General features: G+C 37.6%; 1 protein-coding gene across 1 annotated transcript in view; it reads left to right on the top strand.

Moving 5' to 3' along the window:
- Positions 1–25,395, top strand: part of Hmcn1 (hemicentin 1) — a 429,789-nt gene that overhangs the window by 232,869 nt on the left and 171,525 nt on the right. Inside the window, exons 16-29 of the mRNA XM_051185954.1 lie at positions 1,194–1,388; positions 2,134–2,229; positions 4,107–4,234; positions 5,774–5,918; positions 8,757–8,869; positions 10,306–10,465; positions 11,067–11,235; positions 15,117–15,244; positions 16,630–16,902; positions 18,193–18,288; positions 20,995–21,189; positions 22,131–22,261; positions 22,425–22,572; positions 24,469–24,595. Coding sequence (XP_051041911.1) covers positions 1,194–1,388; positions 2,134–2,229; positions 4,107–4,234; positions 5,774–5,918; positions 8,757–8,869; positions 10,306–10,465; positions 11,067–11,235; positions 15,117–15,244; positions 16,630–16,902; positions 18,193–18,288; positions 20,995–21,189; positions 22,131–22,261; positions 22,425–22,572; positions 24,469–24,595 — 2,104 coding nt within the window. The remainder of the gene's footprint in view (positions 1–1,193; positions 1,389–2,133; positions 2,230–4,106; positions 4,235–5,773; positions 5,919–8,756; positions 8,870–10,305; positions 10,466–11,066; positions 11,236–15,116; positions 15,245–16,629; positions 16,903–18,192; positions 18,289–20,994; positions 21,190–22,130; positions 22,262–22,424; positions 22,573–24,468; positions 24,596–25,395) is intronic.

Genomic DNA, 25,395 nt, shown 5'->3' with positions numbered 1-25,395 from the left:
CTTTCAGAACTATGTTCATAGAAGCTTTATTAGTAATAGTCAGAAACTAGAAACAACCTATGTGTCTCTCAACTGAAGAATGGATAAAGAAAATGTGGTACATTTACACAATGGAGTATTATTCAGTTGTCAAAAACAATGACATCAGGAAATTTGCTGGCAAATGGATGGGACTGGAAAAGATCACCCTGAGTGAGATAACCCAGACCCAGAAAGACAAACATGACAGGTGCCTAGCACAACTGTTATCAGAGAAGCTTTACCCAGCAACTGATGGAAACAGATTCAGGGAACCATAGCCAGATATTAGGTGGAGCCTGGAGAATCCTGCAGAAGACAGGGAAGAGGGACTACAGAACCCTATGGGCTCATAGGCACTGCAAGAAAACCACAAAATCAACTAACCTACACTCATAGGGGCTCACAGAGACTGAACTGACAAGCAGGGAGCCTGAATGGGACTGACCTAGGCCCTCTGCAAGCATGTGATAGTTGTAGTCTTGGTGTGAGATTCCTAACAGTGGGAGCAGACATTGTCTCTGACTGTGTTGCCTGCTTCTGGGAGCCATTCTTCCTATTTAGTTGCCTTATCCAGTCTTCATAGAAGAGAAGGTGATAACCATGGCTTGTTGATATCCATGGGAGGCCCACTTGTGTCTGAAGAGAAACCTTGGAGGAGGAATGAAGAGGGAGAGGTGGGGGTAGGACTGGGACGAGGGGAGGGAGTAGAAACTTTGTTTGTGATTTAAACAAACCAACAAAATAGTTCTGTTCACACACACACACACACACACACACACACACACACACACACACACAAAATCTAGCCAATGAGATTTTGAAAACTACCAGAAATATCACATTGCATTGTAAAGTCAACTTATTTAGGGGAGTACGAGGTTCAAGCATTGTAACATATACTCATACTGAAAACAAAATTCTATAACAATACTATGTAAGATGATTTTCATACCACCTACAACTTTAAGGCAAGAGCTGAGAGTCCATTCTAAATATTCATTCATAAAGAAAAAAAATCCATCATATGTCAGACAGGAATAGCTATAGGGTAAACTTACAATGTTTTGTGAACAATGACTTGTTTCCAATCCAATCTGTTGATAATTTAATAGTTTATTCTTAATGTGTCCACATCCTCTACCAGTGACATTTTTATATTTTGTATCTTCCAGCACCTCCAGTTTTCATTCAAGAACCTTCTGATGTGTCCATGGAAATTGGCTCCAATGTGACATTACCTTGTTATGTCCAGGGTTATCCAGAACCAAAGATCAAATGGCGAAGATTGGACAACACACCAATTTTCTCAAGACCCTTTTCCGTTAGTTCCATCAGCCAACTGAGAACAGGCGCTCTCTTTATTTCAAGTAAGTGGAAGGATGTGTTTGCACGTGCGCGAGCATGCTTGTGTGTATACGCTTGTGCATTTGTTTATACATATTGTTCTGTATATACGCAGTTTTGTTTTTACTTAGTTTGCTTTTTGTTTTTCTTGATTTGAAACAAAGATTCAGTATGGTAGCTCAAGAGGGCTTTTGACCCTTAACCTTCTTTTCTCAGCCCCCCGTGTCACTGTGCCAGTCTGTATTCTAATGTACAAATATGCGTGCTCATATTTTGCTACTAAACTGGACATGCTCAGTTTATATTCCTAAATATAACCTGTTTAGGCCATATAATGCTGCCTATGTGGGTATTTGGCTCCAAACAACCAGGGGGAGTGCTGGTCCAGCTTTCCTCAGTTGCCAATATTCTTTGTGTACAGTTGAGGCCTGATAGGCTTTTCTCTATGCAATTTAGCATGTTCAGCTCACATTTGGGCAGCCATATTGTTAAGACTCTGTCTAGATGCTTGTTCAACCACAGCTGGGATCTTACCTTCACTATGAATTTCTAACTCCTTCACTTACAATCCTGTCTGTGGTTCACAGCTATTGTACAACTCTCATAGAGAATTTGTTACCCTGCTGTAATGGCTGAGTTCGTTGTCTCCTTCTCTAGAAGGCAGTGCCCAAAAGGTGCTTATGTATTCCTGTCAGATCCCAACATTGTGCCTGGTGCATTGTCAAGGTTTCATAGTGGTCCTGAATGAATAAATGGGTTTCTTTCTAGATCTATGGGCAAGTGATAAAGGAACATATATCTGTGAAGCTGAAAATCAGTTTGGAAAAATACAGTCACGGACAACAGTAACAGTGACAGGACTTGGTAAGACTAATTAATTTTCTAGAGGAGATATTCTCCCAAAACTTCAGACCTCTTTGATGATAATGTTATTCCTTGCATGTGACAATCTCTGTTTATTCTAAAGCCAGGTAGAGGTTTGTGTCCCCAAGTTGTATTTCATACAATGTGACAACTATAAATAACTAGAAGAACACCTGCTTCCAGGTGTTCACACACACACACATTCACACACCACACACACATACCACACACACTCACACACCACACACACGCACACTCACATATACACTCACACACCACACACACTCACACCACAGCATACCCACTCACACAAATACACACACACCACACCTCACCCACACATGCACCACACACACATACACACATGCACACACTCACGTACACACTCACATACCACATGCACACACACACCACATGCACATACCACACACACATGCACACTCACATACAAATTCACATACCATACACACACACTCTCACACACCACACGCACTCACACCACACACACCTGCACACCATACACACACACTCATACACACTCACACACCACACACATGCACATACCACTCACAAACACACTCACATATACACTCACACACCACACGCACACACACTCACACCACACACACATACACACCCACACACTCACACACACTCACATATACACTCACACACCACACGCACACACACTCACACCACACACACACATACACACCCACACACTCACACACACTCACACACCACACACATGAACATACCACTCTCTCTCACACACACATTCACACACCACACAGAGACTCACACACACACCACACACACTCACACCACACACATATACACACTCACATAACACACAACACACACACACACACACACACACACACACACACACACACACACACAGTGTTTTTGATGGCTTTTGAGTTAAGTTTATCACTTAGGTCCACAGAATTGTGTTTATAAGTTGTGAAGTTAAAATAGAATACAGCTTATTTCCAAGTGGTGAGGTATTTGATTCAATATCTTTTATTGTGGAATCATGTCTGACTGATTAAACTATTCTCACACTGAATTTATATTTCTCTATCTCTTCCTTGAGATTGTTTTTTCCCTAGTATTATACAGCTCAAATTATTACAGCATTAAATCAGCATTAAATGCGATTTTAAATACTTTGCTGCACAAATCTCACTAATATGTTTCATAGAATTTTCTTTGTGTCTTTATTCATCTATCTATCTCTACATTTTTGAATAACATATATCTTGTAAGAATTTTGTGCTCACTTGAGTGGGTTTTTTTTTTTTTTTTTTTTTTTTGTTAATTTCTAAGAAAGCACCACAGTTTTACCATGCTTCTTTACTATTCCATCTCAGCAAACTCACCTTTGTTGAACTTGCTTGTGCTGTTGAAACAGACTCCTGATGAGTCTCTATCTAGTCTATTCTGTTGCTAGCTGTCTCTCTGAGAGCGGGTTCTCTTGATTTTATGTCTCTACTCACAAGCACTCCCAAACACTCTCCATCCTGGTGTGTATGCTACCAGCATCTTGCCTTGACATCGCTAGCCTTTTGTATGGAGGCTTTGCTCTTTACTCTTGACATTTCTACTGGATCACCTATTCTCCTCCATTCTTTCTGCTTAGATGGATCAGTTACTTCTACACTAAAGTTCTTTTCCAGTCTCACTTTGAAGTTCTGTTCTTGAAAACTCCAGTTTTAAACAACATAATTTGTAGTCAGTTTGCTTATAATAATGCCACCACCACCCCGTTTTCGATGAATCTGAGTGTTCTTTTCTTTCTTTCTTTTTTCTTTCTTTCTTTCTTTCTTTCTTTCTCTTTCTTTCTTTCTTTTTTTTTTTTTTTTTTGATGTAGTTGCTCCACTTATTGGAATAAGTCCTTCTGTGGCCAATATTATTGAAGGACAGCAGCTAACTCTGCCTTGTACTCTGTTGGCTGGAAATCCTATCCCAGAGCGGCGGTGGATGAAGAACTCAGCCATGGTAAGAACTTTCTTCACACAGGCCTTTTTATTTATTTTTCTCCTAAGAATTAATGAATTATGTAACAAATACTGAAAGGCTCATTTCATAAACATGTTTTATAAGCATACCAAAGCTTTTCTTTAAAAAAAAAAAGATGTATTTCACATTTATTTGTGTGTGTGTGTGTGTGTGTGTGTGTGTGTGAGTGTGTGTGTGTGTGTGTGTGTGTTCAATTAAGGTGTCAGATCCTCTGGAGAAAGACTTACAAGCAGTTGGAAGCCACCTGACCTGGGTCCTGAGAATTGAACTCAGCTGCCTCTGCAAGAGCAGTATTCTTAAATGATGATCCATCTCTCTAGTCCCAAGGGTTTTCCTTTTTTGTTACTATGTTTATTCCATTTATATTAGTCAGAGCTTTAATTTTTAAATGATTGGTACTATAATTTTTACAATTTCACAGTTAATTTAATGTTACTAATAAGCTGCCTTCAGAATATGTAAAAATTTAGGCTAGTAACATTTCCTTAGTGCTTAAATACTTTCTATTCTTCTGTTTAGAACATTATGAAATATTAGTATTCCTTTATAATCTAGCTTTTCATATATTACTCTTTCTTATGTTGACTTTTACATTTCTCTTATAATGGATTATTTTAGAGAGGTAGATCCCTAGCTTATTACTGAATATCAGTATATAATTTTTAATTAGGAAAGGATATGAGAAGCACTTAAATTCTAAGAAAAATTTCCATAAATGTGTATTCTATTGAGACAGAACTTCATCTAATGCAGACCACTTCCCCTTTTTCCAGAGAATCTGGATTCACTGTCTTCTAGAAGTATTCACTAGAAATGAATTGATTCCATATGAGGGATTACAGGCTTACTCATATTTATACAAAAATTTGTAGAAAAACAGAAGACTTCATGGAGAAAGAAACACTTTTAGATATGAAGTTGGCCATTAACATGTAAATGGTACATGTTTAGAAATAATCACTTATATGCTAAAATATTGTCAGCCTTCTCTGACATGATTTCTGGATCACACTGTGTCCATTACTTTGTGAGCCTGGCAGCTAGTCAGGGTGGGTGCTAAGATGAAATCACACACCCTTGGCATTAAAAAAAAAAAACCCTACATTCCATAAAAAAAATATCAAAGAGCTTGCTAGAGGTGATGAAGCCTTCCTGGAGAGAACAATTTCAGCCAAAAGAAAAAACTATTAGTGAAATGTGAGTTCACGGCAGCAGAACTTAGAGAAACAAAAGACAAGTGGCATCTCCTTTCTCCCTATCAGGGATGTGCTAGTTATTGGAGAGCAAATAGTGGATATAGTTATAGAGAGATAATAGAATTAAATATAATTAATAAATTCTTAGGAATATTTTACACTGATCATTTTTTAACCTAAGAATGCTAAAATTCCAGTTTTCTCTATAGTAAATTTAATAACTCAGTTAAGAAAAACAAACAGATCTGATTTAGGCTTAGACAAGTTTCTGCCTTTTCTAATTAAAAAAATAAATGACTTTTTTAAAAATTCTTTTTGAAAGTTGGTACAAACTCCTTACATAACTGTGCGCAGCGATGGGAGCCTCCACATTGAACGAATTCGGCTTCAGGATGGAGGTGAATATACTTGTGTGGCCAGTAATGTTGCTGGAACCAGTAACAAAACAACCTCTGTGGCCGTGCATGGTAAGAGAGACCCCACATAATTGTTTCCAAACCTTGTTCAAAACAAGGCTCATAGGTTCTAATTAAATAACTCTGTTCCTCTAATTACAAGATGGAGAGCTTTCTCCTAATAGTTATTTTATATTTTGTGAACAAGCTCTACATTGTTAATGCTGTTTCCAGATTTCCCTTTCCTATGTACACAAAAAGGCATTCAAGGGAGTCACCAGCCAAGTCTAGCCAAGGGCTTTTGTGTGTGGTTTCTTAATTGATAAAAGTGAATTCAGCTCTCAAAGAATCATGTTTAAAAATACATCTTTAATTTCAGACAAGCTGAACTTATTGTACCATCCAAATTGCCTTAGATTGCCTTTTATTTTTGGATTATGCAACAAACATGTCCTTACTAGTGACCCCTCTGTGTTGGGGCTAAAAATGACCTAAGCTTTGCTAAAGGTCATTTCATGTGTCATGTGTTCCAAGCATCTTTTTTGCATGTTAAATCATTTAAAGGTCACAAATAAGAAAATCCAGAGGCAATCTTTTTTGTTGTTGTTGCTTTTCACTTGTAACAATTACCAGGCTCTCTCACTCTGTATAACTCTCAATAATAATGCACACCTTCATAGTTTGATCAATTCTTCTAACTTTATATTTGTTTCTAAGAGCTTGCTATATTGTTTTATCATGCAACATTAAAAGTAGATTTATATACAACAAATGAATGTCTTAGGAAGAAAAGAGCAAAGAATACTTGGTTCCATTCATTTCCTCAATTTTATTTATAACATGAATTGGGTACTCTACCAGCTTACCCATTTTCTGCTTGTCTGTTGAAGGTTTCAGCGACTGTAACCCACCCCTTCTCTGTCTGCCCCGCCACTGCCTGCAGCCTTTTGCCAGTAGCCATCAACATCACTTGACAAGTTCTTGGGAGGTTTCAAAGAAATGCCCTCAAATAATTTACACATAGTCATAGCCTTCAATAATAAAGGCATGTGGGGTTGTGTGCCATGGTGGGGCTGTTTTTAAAGAACAGAGCATAGTTTTTCTCGAGGGTGCTGTGGACTGACATAAGGATGCAGACTTGGAACACCCTCATGCCATCTCCTAATCCTGCCAGTGATTACCTAGGCAGTTGTGTTGAGAATTACTTTCACTTGCAGGGAGGAGCTGTAGGGTTAACCATGATTGCTCTATTGGAGAGGTGAGAAGACAGACAACCCAGTGACCTGATATAATGAGACACAAGACATTTTAATGATTAAAAACTAAGAGGTCATTTCACAACATAATTTTTGTCCATTTTAGTCCAAAGCAATCAACTGATTTAGTCAATAACATTGAAGAATCAGCCCAATGATCGGTTATCAATCAAATCGTGCATGACACAAAGCATGGCAGCTTTGTGCCTGCCTCATGTTAATGAGGAGATTTTTTTTGTCATATCAACTCTCAGGAATACCTATGAAAGATGCTTAAACATTTCTAAGAGGAAGAAATAAGAAAAATGAAGGAATTAAAATACAGATGCAGATGAAAAGAACTAAATCTAATTGTCACATTGATTTACGTAGACTCACGATCTGGAGAGAAGCTGCTCCTCCTCCATACCCAGATGTCATCAAGCTCCAAAACTGACCTAAATTTGCAACTTTTCTTCACTGCTGTCTAACTTAATATGGCTTTAAAAACATGGCATTCCCTTATGTTGCCACAAATTGACAGCATATTTGAGAGCTGCGTATTCTGTCATGATCCTGGAAATTAAATTTCTTGCTTTCATGAGTAGCTCAATGTTCTTGTTTAGAGCTGGAGACACATTGCCAAGTCTTTAAGACAAAATTAGCTAAAGACTAATGCCAGCCCTAGGAAAGTATGAGTGCACAGTGTACATCATTTCAGCTTTTCAAGGAGTTTTTGCACTGGGGGCCTGTGGTATCTTCTGTTCTAGCAAATTTCTATTCCAGGGTATTTTGACATTTCTGGAAAATTCTGACTTTAAGCAAAAAATGTGGTAAGCAATTGAGCCCTAGGGAAGAAGCCTGGTCTCATCTTCTCACAGGATGCAATAGGAAGATCTGGAAATACCAGACTTTCAGTGTGTTCCTTTTGTTAGAAAATGTTCATAGATGGAAGCTTTCATCAAAGTTGTTTTGAGGATACAGTGTGATGGTCATTTCAGTGCCTGTTGGTTCTAAGAACAAAGGAAACAGGGCAGGTGCTTGGTTCCCCTTTCCTTTCATGGCTGCTCATGCCCTACTACGTTCTCTCTCGCTTCCTCAAGACAAAGACATACCATTCTTAACTGGAAAATGTTGCCTAGTTCTTTTTCTTATTATTTTAAAGGTAAATGCCCAACATATCTGTAGTTCTACTAAATTCCTTTTAAGAAACTACAGTTTTTATCAGTTCAATTTAGTAAAGCCCTGAGGGGCCCTTGTGGATATCAGGTGTGTTTGATAAATGGTGATTAAGCAGCTCATTTACTTGGAGGTGGGCTTACATCAGGTCACTGAAGCTCTACAGATAGTGACCAGTAACCAATGAGGTGTTCCTAAGAAATATGTATAACCATTAGACTATAATCAATCTTGAATTTTCAGGAAATAATTGATATTATTCAGTCCTTTTATGTTTTCTCTAGAGAGGTCACCACTTAACACTTGATTTTAAGCTTTTGTTAGATATGTGCAGATTGTACTTATTGTATTTTTTGCCATGTATTCCCTTACTAAGATTATGTTAAATTGCTTTTTTTTATAAACATTAAGAATATATTGAAAATGTTCTATTTTAAGTATATGATACTAAATGGGAGAAAAGATACTCAGATGCCAACCTTCCTTCTGTCTCCAGTTCTGCCAACCATTCAGCATGGCCAGCAGATACTCAGCACAATTGAAGGTATTCCAGTAACTTTACCATGCAGAGCAAGTGGAATTCCCAAGCCATCTATCACCTGGTCAAAGGTAAATTATAGGTCTAGTGGCATTCCCTGAAATAGTGTTCGGGATGACTTGCAGTTATCATTGGAGTCTTCAGAAGGACAGTGAGGGAGTAAGACACAAGAGGGCAGGAAGTTAAATCAGTCCTTTACTGAAATGTCTTCCTCTGTGGCTGACATGACAAGTTTCCACATGTTGGATATCCTCCAAGTAATCACATGGATGCATCTCAGGAGGATACCTTCCTACCCTATGATGGGACACTTGCCTCTGAAAGGTACTAATGCCTCTGCATGTTTGGCTGTCCTGCCTATGAAAGGTAGAGACTGTGAGAAACACAGCCTGTGGAATTTTGTGGAGCTGCCCACTCCAGCTGTTATGAAATCAAGAGGACCAAGGGAAGGTGATCAGGAGAGCTCTGCTACACATGTAAAGTGTTCAGAACAGCCCTTTGTACAGTATTGTTTGTTGTTTTGTTGATGTGCTTCAAACATCTAGTAGGTAACTGCATCAAATACATAGTAAGGTCCCTTCCCAGTGGCATTGTTGCATGGATTCCATGTATGAACAAAGAGTGTAAGATACCTCTAAAAATTCATGTATTCTCCTCTACATTCCTGTTAGGTGGTTGAGCTTTTGTTAGTATTCTAACACTGAAGAATTCCCAATTTACAAAGAAAGTCCATTCCTTCTGTAAGTGGTCACAAAGGTGATATATTTCCAACAGATTAACTTGAATCCTACAGATAAAATGTACTATAAAATCATGGCAGAATAATAGAATGAACAATTAATATAATGAGAACTGCCAAACCATTTGTCATTTCATCTGATTTTTGTCATCTAAAAATCGATGAAAGATGGAGTAGTTGATGCTAACATCTATATGCCATTTCTACAATCTGGATACAAAATTACAATAGTGAATCTGTGCCTCAAAGTTTACAGCATCTGCCATCTTGCAGAAATGTGCCACTCTAAGGAAAATGCAAAAAAGAGTGTTCCCAAGTGGCCTTCATGCTATATAGCTAAGATAAGATAAGAATTTGCACTCAAAGCCTAACTATTGGGGTTCTAGGCAAGCTCACTTCTTGACTTACCTAGTGATTTGGAGAAAGTTTCTCTACCTATCTCTGAGCAGTAGGACTCTGAATTGCAATCTGTAAGGTTCAGCAGTTTCTGTTTATAAGACTATGTGAGTGTTAAAACACTTAATTCATTTAAGAAGATACAAGATTGTCTTGCTAGTGTACACAGTAATGGCTTTGGTGGTGCCATTCATCTCTGCTATGTTTATGTTATTGTTGTCCCTTAGATAAGTTGTACGGTACAGGAGGAATGGAGGAATACCATTTTTAGTGCATTTGTTTATCTAATTTCTCTTATAAACAATTTCCTTCTTATTAGGCCTTTATTACCTTTAAAAAATAACAAACATTTATGCTTTGGTTTGTTTATAGAAAGGAGAGCTGATTTCAACTGGCAATGCCAAGTTCTCTGCAGGGGCTGATGGGAGTCTGTATGTGGTGTCACCAGGAAGTGAGGAGAGTGGGGAGTACATCTGTACAGCCACCAATGCGGCTGGCTATGCCAAAAGGAAAGTGCAGCTGACTGTCTATGGTGAGAGCCACCCAAGGGAGGTTTCCCTTTGAAGTAGCCTATGCATGCCAGATCTTCTCATTTCTTCCATAGCAAGGAACCCAAAGGTGCTGTCAAAGTGAAAGTCTCCCCTAAGCTGACATTGTATAAACAAAGATACATTTTTTACTTTCACTGCCAGCCCAAACCACCTCAGCTTAGATTCTGATTTGCAGGCAAGTAATTGTATAACCTTTTGGAACACTTCTATGCTATTTTCCCAAGAAGTATGCTTACCATGTCCAACTTTTTGCAGGGATAGAAGTTAGTTGAAAACTATGTGAAGCTAAGCCACAGCCGTATCTTAGGTAGCAGCCTTCTGCTCCAGGGAGTACGCAGACCTGAGTCCATCTCAGCTGACCACTCCATGGTGTGCTGAAAAAGATTAATGAAGCTCACTCCTCATTTCCCTTTAACTCTCTGTAATTGTAGAAATAGGACGCTTTGGGTACACCCCAAATCTTGGGACTCAAGATCTTTTTATAAACTACTTAAAGAGCATTAGAACCGTAATGTAAATGAAAGTACTTTGTTTTCAATGCATCACTTTTCCTTCCTCATCCTGTGTTTATTTTTATTTTAGTAAGACCCCGAGTGTTTGGGGATCAAAGAGGACTGTCCCAGGATAAGCCTGTGGAGATCTCTGTCCTGGCTGGGGAAGAGGTGACACTTCCCTGTGAAGCTAAGAGCTTACCCCCACCCATTATTACCTGGGCCAAAGACAGCCAACTCATCTCTCCGTTTTCTCCAAGGTAAGAGTTCTGGGCAGAAGAGCAACACAGGGAGAAGGGAGCTTCTGGGGTGATTCCCACTAAGGCTTGCAAATGTATCAAAATATAACAGCTGAGCTAATCCATATGCACATCTGAGTTATGTATACCTAACACATCATTTTCCAAGGTTGTAAATGCTAAGACAGCTTTGCCACAGTTCCCACTGGTGCATTTTACTAGGTAGTTATTGAAATGGAGCAGATTTGTGTGTGGGTTTCTCTCAGCCCTGCCTGTGTGCAGCACACAGAATTCTGTTACTCCCAGAGGCAGTAAAACACAACAGGCACTGTTATATACAGGGCTTGACTGGTTTTGTAAATCTTTTTGATTAAACTCATCCATAAATAAGGTCCATTGAGATGATGTAATTTGTAGACTAAGTGTCACAGCCAGGGCTTTAAGACACAACCATTGTTGCCATCCAGATTCTAGTTTAAATTTATCTTTGTCGTGTAAGGGTTACCTAAGTGTTTGACATTTTTTTTTCCCCTAGGCGACACTTTTGAATTTCATGTCTTTTATTTGTGCAGTGGGATGCTATTTACCTGAGAGAATTCTATGAGCTAATGGCCTGGAGAGATGATTCAGGGACCCAGGTTTAATTACCATAACTCTCATGGTAGCTCACAATCATCTGTAACTGTAGTTTCAGGGGATCTGTTGCAAACTTCAGACCTCTGTAGGTGTACACACACACATTCAAACACTCACATAAAATAAAAATAAATAGTTCCAATACTCAATGATAGCTGCTCACTATCGTTTGTTAGGCTTGTTGGCATATAATTGTGAACAATGAATTTGTAAGAATGTACTTTTTGTCTGCTTATGATATAAAATAACTGGAACAACTTTTGTATAATTCAACTCTTTAGTTGAAAGAGTTTTTACTGAAAATTATAACATAAAATACAAAATGTTACTTATAAAGCAATTTCATTGCATCCTTCTCTGGTCAGGATTCCTTTTCTTCCTCCTCTGTGCAAACTTTCATCTTTGAGTAGCCCAGAAAACTGCTTTTAAGGTTCCAATTTTGTTTTTATTGTCTGCTTTTAATTTGCAGTTTTGACATATAATGTATTTATTACCACTTTATTTCTTGCCTTATTGCATTACATGCATTCATTTTTACACACATAGAGTCAGTATATTCAATTTAACTAGTCTACATCATTCTATCTTTTATTTAACAATTAGCCACCTTGGAGATGCTGTTGCCTGCTTATTGTTTCTTGTGGATTGCTTTCTTTTCACAAGTCTTTCAGTGAAAACCTTGTAATATGACTTGTAATATGTCTGTTTGTGTGCATAAGCATGAGTGTTTTAGAACCTGTAATGTAGAACTATGCTGTTTTGTCAGAATGAATTCCTCCATCCAGTCTTGTAAGCATTGCCCAGTGGTTTTCTCTCTGTTTTTATAATTTATTATTATTATTTAATATCTTTTTATTATTTTACATATAGATCCCAGTTCCCTCTCCCTCCCATCCTCCCATGCCCCTACAGACCCTCCCCAACCCATCTGCCATCCACTCTCCAGGGAGGGTGAAGCCTTCTGTGAGGGATCATCAAAGTCTGTCAAGTTATTTGGGGTAGGGCCTAGGCCCGCCCCCATGTCTCTAGGCTAAGAGAGTATCCCTCCATGGGGAATGGGCTCCCGGAATCTGTTTGTGCACCAGGGATACATCCTGGTTCCACTGTCAGAGGTCCCATAGACTGCCCAGGCCTCCTAACTGAGACCCACTTTCAGAGGGTCTAGGTCGGTCCTATTCTGATTTCCCAGCCACCAGTCTGAGGTCCATTAGCCCCCCTCCCCTTATTCAGGTCAGCTGTCTCTGTGGGTTTCTCCCCTTTGCTCATCACTCCTCCCTCTCTACAGCCCAGTTGCTCTCTTGAGGGGATGTTCTCATTTTTCTTCCACAAACACTATGGTTCTCACCCTTCCTAATTCTATGACCCTTTGATACAGTTCCTCTTGTTGTGGTGACCCTCAACCCTAAAATTATTTCTTTGCTATTTCATAACTCTATTGTTACTACTGTTATGAATTGTAATGTAAATACCTGATATGCAGGGTATCTGATATGTGACCCTAGTGATCACAACCCACAGGCTGAGACCCCACTGCCCTAACAGGATGCAGTGGGCCGGGCTTTGAAGCTTTGACTGTTTAAATGTTTCTGTTATTCTGTGGGTGTGAAGTGGGATGTTTGAGTGGTTTTCATTTTCATGGGACTGACTTCAAGTGAGTGTGGGATGTGTGTACCCATGAGTTGGTCACTCATGCTGTCTGAATTGTTTCTTGGTGATGGCTTCACAGTTTTATGGTGACCTCCTTTTTTTTTAATGTGTGCAGAATTTGATGTTTGCTTTTGATAACAAACTTTTGTCTGTCGTATAAACTGTCATCTGCCTCTCTCAGTCAGTTACTATGGTTTTAAGTTTATTTAAGAATGGTGTGTTTGTTTGAGGATAAGTTTTCAATATTTCCAGAGAGCGCCAAGAATTGACCTATTCTCTGGAGACTGGTATTTCTTGCATCTTTTTTGAGATCATATTCAAAATATTAAATATTTCACACCTTTTTAAAAGTTTTATTTTTCATGTTTTAGACTCGACTCCATCCAAATATTTATATTGTGTTTGCCATTAAGCAGTACTGTAGTTTTGTTTATTTCTCTGAATCTGGAAACTCAATTACTCAAGATCATTTTGAATAGTTAATCCTTACTTTATGGTGAGCATTTGTTTGTTTTCTGGGCTTGAATCAAGGACTTCATACATTCTAGAGAAACATTCTAACACTGAACTATATTCTCAGCCCCTTCCTGCATGTCTCTCAATATTTCCTCTAATACTGAATACAACATTTGTTCTCATGCATGCATATGTCATTTTGGATGTCTCTATTCTTAATTATGGTTTAACATAGCTCTTGATATTATGTAAGTCTATGTGACCCTGGCAATCCCTCAAAAGGACTTTAATAATACTTAATAACACCTAGTACATAATTATTTAACAAGAGAGATATTAAAGATATGTTTGAAAATATATACTTTTTGCTTGCCTTTACTGGAACACACTGAATTAATTACTTGTGAAGCATTGAAAACAGTAACAATAATAATTCTGTCATGAAGTCATGGGTAAGTTGCCTAATGCCTCTGTGAAAAACCTTATACCCGTTCTCCTGTGAGTAACCCTAGTTTAATTCATAGAGTTACACACACTCACACATACATGCTGCCTCTGTTAAAAACAAAAAACCAAAAAACCTAACATCCATGCTCCTGTGAGTAACCTTAGTTAAACTCACTGAGTCACAGACATGGGTTCAGGTACACTCACACACACACACACAACACACACACAACATGAAGATAGAAGGATCACTAGTTGTGAATGTATAGGACATCAGTGAAAGTCTGTGAGACATAAGAACATTTCAATGGCAGTAAATACAATCAAAATACTTTATAGACACATGTGAACATATAACAAAATTCACTAGAGTAACATATCCTAATAAAAAAAACTGAAAAATACTCAAAATAAGCCTTTGCTATGTGTAGCTGAAACCTATTGAAGCTCAGAGATGGGCAGTTGTTCGGTGACTTTTGACAATTATATTAGATTTAAAGGCAAAAGAAAACAGATTTTCTGTTTATAAAAGCGTCGTACAGTATACAAAAGATAATTATGACATTTTGTTTTTATAGCTCAGATACATGTTACAGTGGAGAGGGCTATTTCAAGAGTTGCTTGCAGCACAGTCATTTCACACTGACAAGTGACTGTGAGGGGGCGGGTGTTGCATTCTTGTGTTCTATGCTCTGATGTGTGGGTTTCCCTTTTAGACACACGTTCCTCCCTTCTGGCTCAATGAAGATCATGGAGACTCGCATTTCAGACAGTGGGATGTATCTTTGTGTTGCCACAAATATTGCTGGGAATGTGACTCAGTCTGTTAAATTAAGTGTCCATGGTGAGTATTGAAAGGTCACAGGGGTGGCTTTGTCTACTGGCCTACAATGAAGCCTGTGTGATGGTGAACATTTATGTTGTATGTAGAATAACTAAAGAGTTGTGAACTATAAGAATGTGGTTTTCTTCTATTTCCATTGAAGGGTTTGTTACTTATCAAAAAATAATTCCCCCTTTTCCATTTTCAACTGAATTAAATACATTTTTTTGGATCTCAGTTTTTTTCTAGCTGTCTGGCTACTTATCTCTATTGTTTTTGATATGTAGTGGGGGAAATGTGATTAAAATGTTAAGAGCTGTGTTCTCACAGAACACAGAATTTTTTAAATAGTCACATTTGACATATAAAGAACCCAGTAACTGGGAAAATGCTTCTTTCTGTTGTTATTCAAGGTCTTCACAGTCCTCTAACTGAAGCCTTTTAATTTACCACACTCCACCAATTATTCTTCCCTTTGGTGCTGTTGTCTATCTCTATGGCAGGCACTGCATAAATATCAGATATCTAAATAGCAAAGGAAATTGTCAAAATGGTATTAATTCATCTTCATTTCTATACAACCATGACAATGGCATCCCATTGAATGGGAGTTTTGACATCAGAAGAGGGTCCCATCATTTACCAACTTTCCAGCACTAGGCCTGCCTATTACTTAGCCTCTCTTATCTTTAGTGTTCTCTCTCTCTCTCTCTCTCTCTCTCTCTCTCTCTCTCTCTCTCTCTCTTTTCACAAAGTGATGGTAATGATGCTTTCAAACTTAGAAGATTTGTGATTGACAACACTGAGAAAATACTCATCAAGGTAAAGAGAATGGCCCTTTTTATAGACCTATATCTCATGAATCCTAACTAGACTCCTGACTACAGTACACAGTGTTCTGATGAAGGTGCATCAGTAAATTGTCTAAATACAGGCTGTGTGTAATTTCTGTCTCTGAAATTAGGAAAAAAACTTTAAGAGCATTTTCTTAAGTGCCTGCCTTCCATAAAGGGCATAAAAACTGACTACAGAGAGGGAATTCTGTTTTGCTCTGATATTATAAAAGTTCCTGAAAGGTCTTTTAGCTTTATATTACTGATAAACTAAAGGAAACTCATTATTGTTAAATGCTTACTATTCACTAAGTTTGGGATTAGAAGTATTGTATTTATCATTTCTTATAATTCTTGCAGTACATTGGTACTGTGCCTGTACAGTTTATTTTGCCTGGATTGTTAAAGCAATGGGCCTCAAGAGACTTTTTGGCACACCCTACATCCCATAGCTAATAAGTGGTTATTCTATTCTTTTTTGTGTGACTTCTTGGTAAGGTGTTCTTATTCAGAGTCAAAAAAACATAGAAATTTATAAATATTTGATGATTAATGCTCAGTTGTGATTTCCAGTTCCTCCAAAAATACAGCATGGAAGTAGACACATAAAAGTCCAAGTTGGCCAGAGAGTAGACATCACATGCAATGCCCATGGGTCACCACCTCCCATGATCACCTGGGTTAAAAGTGGAAGGCCCATGCTAGTTGATGGAGCGCAGCAGTCTAGCAAGACAGATGGAACTCTGAGCATGGAGCAGGCTGTGATATCAGATGCAGGAGTATACACATGCGTTGCCACGAACATAGCTGGCCGTGATGAAGCAGAGGTGACACTACATGTCCAAGGTGGGTTTTGACATAAGACATGCATATCTGGCAGAATAAGAATGAGAAGTTAAACAAGACCATGTTCAATCATGGAGCTCTTCAGGAAGTTTGCTACATATAATTTTAGCTTTGAAGGGAGAATTATCCAGAAATAAGAAAATCATACTGCTGCTAATGCCAAATGAAATTTTTATGTTTACTTTTGAAGCTAAAGTCACTGGTGTATGTAATGGGAGTGGTCCTATGTAATAGGCCACCCAGCATTTCTGGGTTGGGAGAAATTGCAGCTGGAGCTGGTTGGAGTAGCAATTCACCTCATACCTCACCTCAGCTGATCCCTGAGAGGTCATGGCTCACTCTCCTCTATTGTTCTTGGCTTTATTGTGAGGTTTGTTATTGAGGTTGGGCCAAGTGTCTGTCATGTTCTAGGCCATAGTGATGAAGTAGTGACAAAAAGCCCCTGCTTTCTTGAGCTGTTCTAGTGTGAGAAGACAAGAAACAAGCAAAGAAAGAGACAAGGTTCATAGATAAGGAAAAGCCAAGTTGGTAAATTAAAATAGGGTTACTGTTCTGGCAATTGACTACTTTGGCTTGGGTTGCCATGGAGGAATTCTGCTATTCTCTAAAGGAGTATTTAGGCTGAGGTCTTCCTGATGGCCGAAACCAGTCTCTAGAAGTTTTCTGTCTCACACTGCCAGAGAGAATGCCATCCAAAGACAAGAAGTAAAGATGAGTGGGTATAGAAATCAATGCAACAAATAGAACTTAGTGAGTGGGACCTCATAATTGCTGGGGAGTGAGTGTCTAGGATGCTAGTGGGGAACTCCTCTAGATCATTTATGTACTCAATAAACCTTGTTAAGTAGAATAGGGAGGGGGAACTGGGATTGGAATGTAAAACATTAATTTAAAAAAAAACCTTATTAAGGGTCTATATTTGAAGCCAAAGTAGAAAGACATTTCTAATATTCTTGCAAATCTCAAAGGTACAGAATTACATAGTCTACACAGAGACTATATAGAACATTAATCCAAATGGGACTGTACTCATTAACAGTATACCTATAAGAAACATATAAAATGGGTAAGAGCATGAAGATTTGAGTGGAAATGTCAGGATAGCAAGCTACAGATATGGGAACATGCATGGTGTTACATGACTGAACAGCAGACATAGGTGCCTGTTGGGAGACAAGAGACATGCAGAAAATTAATAGATGACCGTATCATCTGAACCAAAGGATAAGGGAACTGGAATGGGAAAGTGTTCAAGGAAAGCCACGGGCAATGTATTTGTTTTTGTCCTAGAACCACCTACTGTGGAAGACCTGCAACCTCCTTTTAACACCCCATTCCAAGAAAGACTGGCTAATGAGCGCATCACATTTCCATGCCCTGCAAAAGGTGTGTAACACCCATGGGTACGGGTGTGTGCGGCAGGTAGTATTTATGCAATATGGCTACATTTCTAAATTTCCATCTGAAGTTTCTAAAATTCTGCCTGCCAATCCTTGGCTATAAGATCTGAACACAACAGAAACTCTCCTCTTTCAAACAAGTCTTTGAATTGGTATGGTATTTTCCCATCATTTGTGTTTTATTTCTTTCAGTAAAAGCTTGCTTAATGTAGTTTTTTTTTTTCAAGATTTCTCAAGTCTTTTTTTAAAATTATTTTTTATGTCATTCTTTCTGGTAATATTTTATTTAAATGTTGCATTTGATCTGTTCACAATATTCCCTATTGTCTTTTTTGCTTTTGTTTTTTTTTTTTTTTTTTTTTTTTTTTTTTGTTTTGTTCTCTTTTTGAGACAGGGTTTCTGTAATATCCCAAGCTGTAGACCAGGCTGGCCTTGAACTCACAGAGATCCACCTGCCTCTGCCTCCCTGGTGCTGGGATTAAAGGCATGCACCACCACTGCCTTGTGCAATATTCCATATTAATGTCAGTTAGTAAGGGGTATAAATCAGGGTTATCCCATCAGAGGAACTTTTATTTTAAAACCCCCTCTCCCCCTCCTTTTTTTTTTCCTTCCTAGGTCTACTTGCACTGGTAATTCTGGGACTAGGTTGCATATAACATGTATCTCAGTGGCTTTTTAAAACCCTTTTAAAAATACTATCACATTTTCTGCCAGGAGCTGGTCCAGTATCTCTCCACAGGAGCATGAGAGAGGGCCTTTGTCTCTGCCCTCTTGCTCTGGGTGCTAAGCACACATTAAAGACAATCTCTCACACAGGCATCCATCTACAACAACTCAAACTTGCCTTGTAGTTCTGGCAAGGTCCAGGCAGGGTTCTTTGTATAGACTCCTGACCTGGGCAGGGAGGCTCCAGGCAGCTGTTGGTATCACTGTCCCCATGAGTATCTCTTCTTAGTTGTCCCTGGAGGTGGCAGCAGTTAGGTTCTTCTGAGATGCCTGTGTTCAGTAGCAACCGATCTGCTCTTTCATCCATAGCTATCTCCAGTATTTGAAGAAAGATAACAGATTTTTCAGACATCTGAAAACTTATCAGTAACAGTTCTCAGAGCCATTGAGAACTAGAGAGGCATGACCTGCAGAAGGGACATCTTCAGAATAGCATGAGTCCATGTAGGTCCAGTACTGCCTGCTGCCCCTTGGCCCTACCTGTGGCATAGTCATTTACAGTCTGCTTGGATCCCTTACTTCACATTTCCACAAAGGAATCCTCTTTTCTTAGGTCCTCATTTTATTCTGAAATGGTGTTCTTGGGTGCATTCAAATGTAGCTAGAGGATTTTTTTCTTGTCTTATGTGTGTGTGTGTGTGTGTGTGTGTGTGTAACTTTGGGGAGTCAGGTCTATCCTTCCATATCTATTCAGATCAAGGGCTTTTAGCCATTGAGCCATTTCAATGGCTCACTCTTTATTGACTTTGCTATGGATTTCATCTTGGTAATAGTTATTTTACTACTTATAGGTAAAGACAATGCTCATTTCCTTTGTTTGTTTGTTCATTTACTTCTTATGTGTTACTTCAATAAATGTCACTTGAAAAATCTGACTGATTTCCACAAAGGAAAAAGTGGGATAAAAGGAAATGATTAGAAACTCTAGTTTTCCCTCTGAACATGGACAGATAGCTGGAGATTATCAGTTTTACTTTCTTTTCCACATTAGTCAAAATCTTATCATGATCGAGATTAAATAGACTTATTTTTTTCATTTTTCACCTTATAAATATGCCTTATAATCACTTTTATAAAACATTAATTAATATTGGGTTTAACTTCACCAGTACATTACATATATTCCACCATCATTTTGGCCTTGAATTGTATATGCTATTTTAATATTTTTATTCCCTTACTATTGATTGCTAACAACAACTTATGGAATCCTATTTTGTTTAAAGTGCTTTCCTTCAGTATAGGAATTAATCAAGTTTCAAGGTGTTTATATTTGCAGCACGGTCACTGTTTTTCTGTTTGTAATATCCCCTCAGGCTTTATTATATACTTATTTTGATCCATAAGTATGTTATTTCCATTTACTTTGCTTTTGTAAATAAATCCAGGAAAGTATTTTTTCTCATTGTATTATCTACTTCTTTTAAGGAATTGTGCTGTTGTCTTTTGATGAATAGTCAAGAAATTGTAAAGTATATGTAGGCAATTGAAGCTCTGTGGGCTTGCTAAATAGAGCCTTTTCCAAAACAACTACAGGCCACACTTTCAACACATTCCTTTTACACTCTACTTGGTTGGGCAGATTTCTGGCATATTCCTGTAACAATACCACATCTTTGCGTTGCCTTTACTTCACTCCCAGTCTCCCTCTATATCTTGTTAATTTGACCAACACACATTTTTCACTTCTGGTCACTGTAGTGAATGTACCAGGAAAAAAATTTTTGCTTATACTCTTTGTTTTCTGATTAAAAGAACTTTGATAAACAAGAAACCACAGTTCTGAAGACCAAGCAGGAATTAGAGGCATTAACTAACTACCATTAACTGTACTCTCTTCCTTTTTATCTTGAAAGAGGCACAGTGCCTCAAGATACACAGGAAGTTTATCTGTTCTTGATGTATTTGATTTTTTCTTTAATTTTTAAAATTTTGTTAAAAAATGATTTAATTTTCAATTTAGGTACTCCTAAACCAACCATCAAGTGGCTACACAATGGTAGAGAGCTGACAGGCCAAGAACCTGGTGTTTCTATCTTGGATAATGGCACACTGTTAGTAATTGCTTCTCTTACGCCACATAATAATGGCGAGTACATCTGTGTGGCCATCAACGAAGCTGGGACCACAGAAAGGAAATACAACCTCAAAGTTCATGGTAAATATAGAGGAAAACATTAAACTCAAATAGCTAAAAATATTGCTGTTTCTAATTTTTGCATATTTAAGTCATTAATCAACATATTCTTAATACTGTGGATATATTAATATCAAACAGAAGATAGGAAATTGCTTCTCATTTATTTATTGTTCAGAATTTCACTCGGTTTCTGGTTGAGACTTTAAATCTCTCAAAATTTAAACAGGAGATAAAGATAGAGCATGAAAGCCTGCTTACCCTAGTAAGTCATTTGGATAAGTTCTACATGGCAAAGTCACCAGTTTCACATACACTACATTATATGACTTCCAGAGATTGTCTTAAGGCACAAATAAATGTAAAAACCTTATGTAAAGAGCATATATGATAGAATATTATACCACTTTCTATATCTGGGATATTTCATTGAACAATCTGTCTTGTGGTTTATTCTAGGTCCTTAACTGTTAGCTATAAGATCTCATTAGATGGGTTCATACGATGCATTGAACATTAATACAAACTGATGATAGGTATTCAGACTGTTACCAGATATTTATAGTTATTTAAACTTTCAACGAAAATGTTGTACCTGTATCATTTCATAAGGGTATGTGATTTTTAGATTTTGTTGACTATGGCTTTCATAGACACTGTGTGACATTCACTTCCACCAGCCAAATGGTGAATACTTATTTCAATATGTGAAATGTTCTTTCTCAGAACCATCCTAAATTTCACCCTTAACTTAAAATCCTGACATAAAGTAAGAGATTACATAGGGAATTTTATGTATAAATGTGTTAGCTGACACATTTCATTTTATAAGAAAGCATTGCTTTCATATGACTAGCTTTCTGCCATCATTTGTGTTTGAAGTTCCTAAAGGGATTTGTGGAGAAACTTGTAAGCTACTGTTGACTGCAAGATTATCTAGTCAACACTCCTCTCTTTTGCAGTTCCACCAGTAATTAAAGATAAGGAACATGTGACAAATGTGTCTGTGTTGGTAAACCACCTGGCCAGTCTCTACTGTGAAGTAGAAGGAACTCCATCACCTGTCATTATGTGGTATAAAGATGATACCCAGGTAAATGGAGACAGCCATGCACAGTATGCACAGTTCCCTGCCTCTGTACTTGAAATAAATTGTGCAGGTGTTAATTTCTTCTCAATAGTAACAAACATTGCTCTTCTTTTCTAATTGTGGAGTTTTATTAGATTTGGAAATGACAGTAGTTTGTCTCATGCAGGTGACAGAAAGCAGTACTGTTCAGATCCTGAACAATGGAAAGACACTGAAACTCTTTAAAGTATCTGGAGAGGATGCGGGAAGATATTCCTGTAAAGCAGTTAATATTGCAGGAACCTCTCAGAAGTACTTTAGTGTCGATGTACTGGGTAAGGAAAACCTCTTTCTAAAACAAACCTACAGGTTAGAGACATTTCCTTACTGCATGGCAAAAGAGAGAGATTAAAAAATAAATTGATAGGAGAAATATACCATTTAGAACACTCATTTAGTATGTTGTTTTAATTTTAATTATTTGTAATATAAAGATGGCTTTGAGTCCTACACTCAAAGGTGTCATCAACTTAAAAGTGGTACAGTGTATGGTAAAAGATACTTCTCTAGGCAGTAGCTACACTGAGAAGTGCAGTGTGATTATGATGTGTACATCTCCTGAAGATAAAAGGATGCTTGAACTGGAAAAGGCCATGCATCCATTTCCACTGTAATCTGATTAGTTATAGGAGCTAAGTAAAACCTAGGTGTTAGGGAAGTGATGTCTAAGAGAAAGGGAAGAAAAGGCAGAAAAGGAATTCTGAAAGTGGGTAGCCAACTATGCTAGATTATGATACAAGTAATTTTAATGGCTTTCATCATTTTAATTTTTATTTAGTAAAGTTATATTTGACATTACAAGTTCAGTTCGTGGTAAATGACTTTCTTTTTTCAATATTTTGTCATTGAGATAGCTATATAATTGGTGTTTGTAGTTAAAATGAAGCCCAGAAGTGTGTTCATAGAAATGAGCACTCAACAATTATCAAAACACATCAGTTTCCTTACTCTCCCCAAAACCTGAACTACAATATGTGTCTCTTTCCTACAGTTATGTTTGTATTTAACCATAGGGCATTTAAAAATTCTCAGCAGTTTTTCTTATCACTAGTCTTAGTGATCACTAAGACATTTCATTCCCTCCATGAAATCCATCTGTGTGCAGCTGATTCCCAAATGCTCAGTTCTAGCTTGGAATTCCTTGAGTGCTAGGGGAAAATATCTAGTCTTTCCCTTTCTATCTTTTCATCTACTTATTTTAAGAAAATCTCACTAATATCCCAGACTAGCTTCACTCTCAAAATCTTCATGTCCAAGCCTCCCAAGCACTGGGGTTATAGATGTGTGCTATGATGCTCACATTTCCTTAGCTTGTTGGGTTGAATGTCTTCTTCACATGTTATTGAATATCTTGGTGCTGTATCAAATGGAAAGATTGCAATGACTATTTTCTTCAGTAACTGTTGGGGTCTCTGAGTGACATGCATCTATACCCTTCCCTGGCTTTCTCCAGAGTTCTTGATATTTACCCATATTCTTTATGCCTACTTCCTAATAATCTACTTCTTTCCATTCCATAGTGAAGGCGTGCTTTCATTTATAATAACCCTTCAACTTCCTTTCTGCACCCACTCATCTTCTATCTCATCCATTCTCCACTCAGCAAGATATAAATATCTTGTTACATCATACCTCTTCTCCATTGAAACCCTGTACTGTCTAATAATTTCTGAAGACGAATACCAGACCACTTAACATGATACAAAAGAGAGAGTTAGATGGTGAGGAAAATATACACAAACACTTTCATTTGTATAATCCCAAGGATAATAATGAATATGTTCTGTTTCATATTGTATATCATACTCATACTAAGTTTTGTATGGGCATCCTTCAAAAAAGACGAAGGTAGACGTGACACAGTACTCAGAATTTGAACCACATGACATTGATGTTGTCCATGTCATTCATTGTCTGAAATGTAAATCAATAATGCATTGAATCTTGTGAACTTGGCTGTTCAATTACATTTCATGAGTTCTGCAAATGAGTTGACTGTGCCTCAAAATGACTTCAGTCCTATCATTATGCTTGTAGGTAATTTTTCTGCTAACATTTTATTTATGACCTTAATCTATTGTTGAAATACTTTGTTAGCCACTAATTGCCTGCTTCTTCCCAAGATCTTTGTGCTAAATCATGTATTTTATGATAAAATGTCTTTGTCCAAGTTCCACCTAGCATAATAGGTGCCAGCTTCCCCAATGAAGTCTCAGTTGCTCTTAACCACAACATCACCCTGCAATGCCATGCCAGAGGCACTCCCTTCCCTGCTATTCACTGGTTCAAGGATGGCAAGTAAGTATCTTCTCTGTATTTGTTTGAGAGTGTAATTTATATCAGACAGATATGCCACTGTGTAAAGCTTCCCTCCCTTTTAATCACCTTAAAATTACAACATGATTAAATGACCATGAAGGAGAAATAATGTTGCTTTTAAAATCTTGTAATATCTTTCATTTCCCAAATAACAAAGCCCTCTCTAAATTTGGGGATTTATTATAGGAACAGATTAATTTCTTATTTTTGTGCACCAACATCCTATCAACAAATATTTAAAAGTTTGAAAAAAAGACAGATTTCAATAAAGAGATGATTATGATTTTACATGGGATTGAGTTATTGAAAAGGGAAATGTGCTTGTGACAATACAATGGATACACAGGCCTATTTCTCTGTCTGAATAAAGTGGAAATCACAGAGAGCAATTGTACTTCCCAGAGTGGAAGCATCGAGAATTTTGCCCACAGTGATATGGCTATAGTGACATATAGTGATTTGAGATGTTACTTCTCACAGGTCTGTGTGTCTGAGGAGAAGGTATCTAAAAGGACTAAGGAGCAGAGAGTTTAGACTGGCCATGTAGAAAATAGGAAACCTGGTAATCTTCCAAGAAATTAACAAGATAGACAACACAGAAAAAAATGAGTTAGTATAAATAAGCAATTAAAATATAATCATACAATAAATGTTAATATATTCTCATCCTCAAAATCTGATGAATATAAATAAAATATAATTTTGTTTCTCATATGTAATTTTTAACAAATAGAGGTTTGACAATATCAAGGGTTGACTGGATATGGAAAGTCGGGTTA

The sequence above is a fragment of the Phodopus roborovskii genome, unplaced genomic scaffold (assembly GCF_943737965.1).
Source record: "Phodopus roborovskii unplaced genomic scaffold, PHOROB, whole genome shotgun sequence".
Lineage (NCBI taxonomy): Eukaryota > Metazoa > Chordata > Mammalia > Rodentia > Cricetidae > Phodopus > Phodopus roborovskii.
This window is presented reverse-complemented; position numbering and strand designations above follow the sequence as displayed.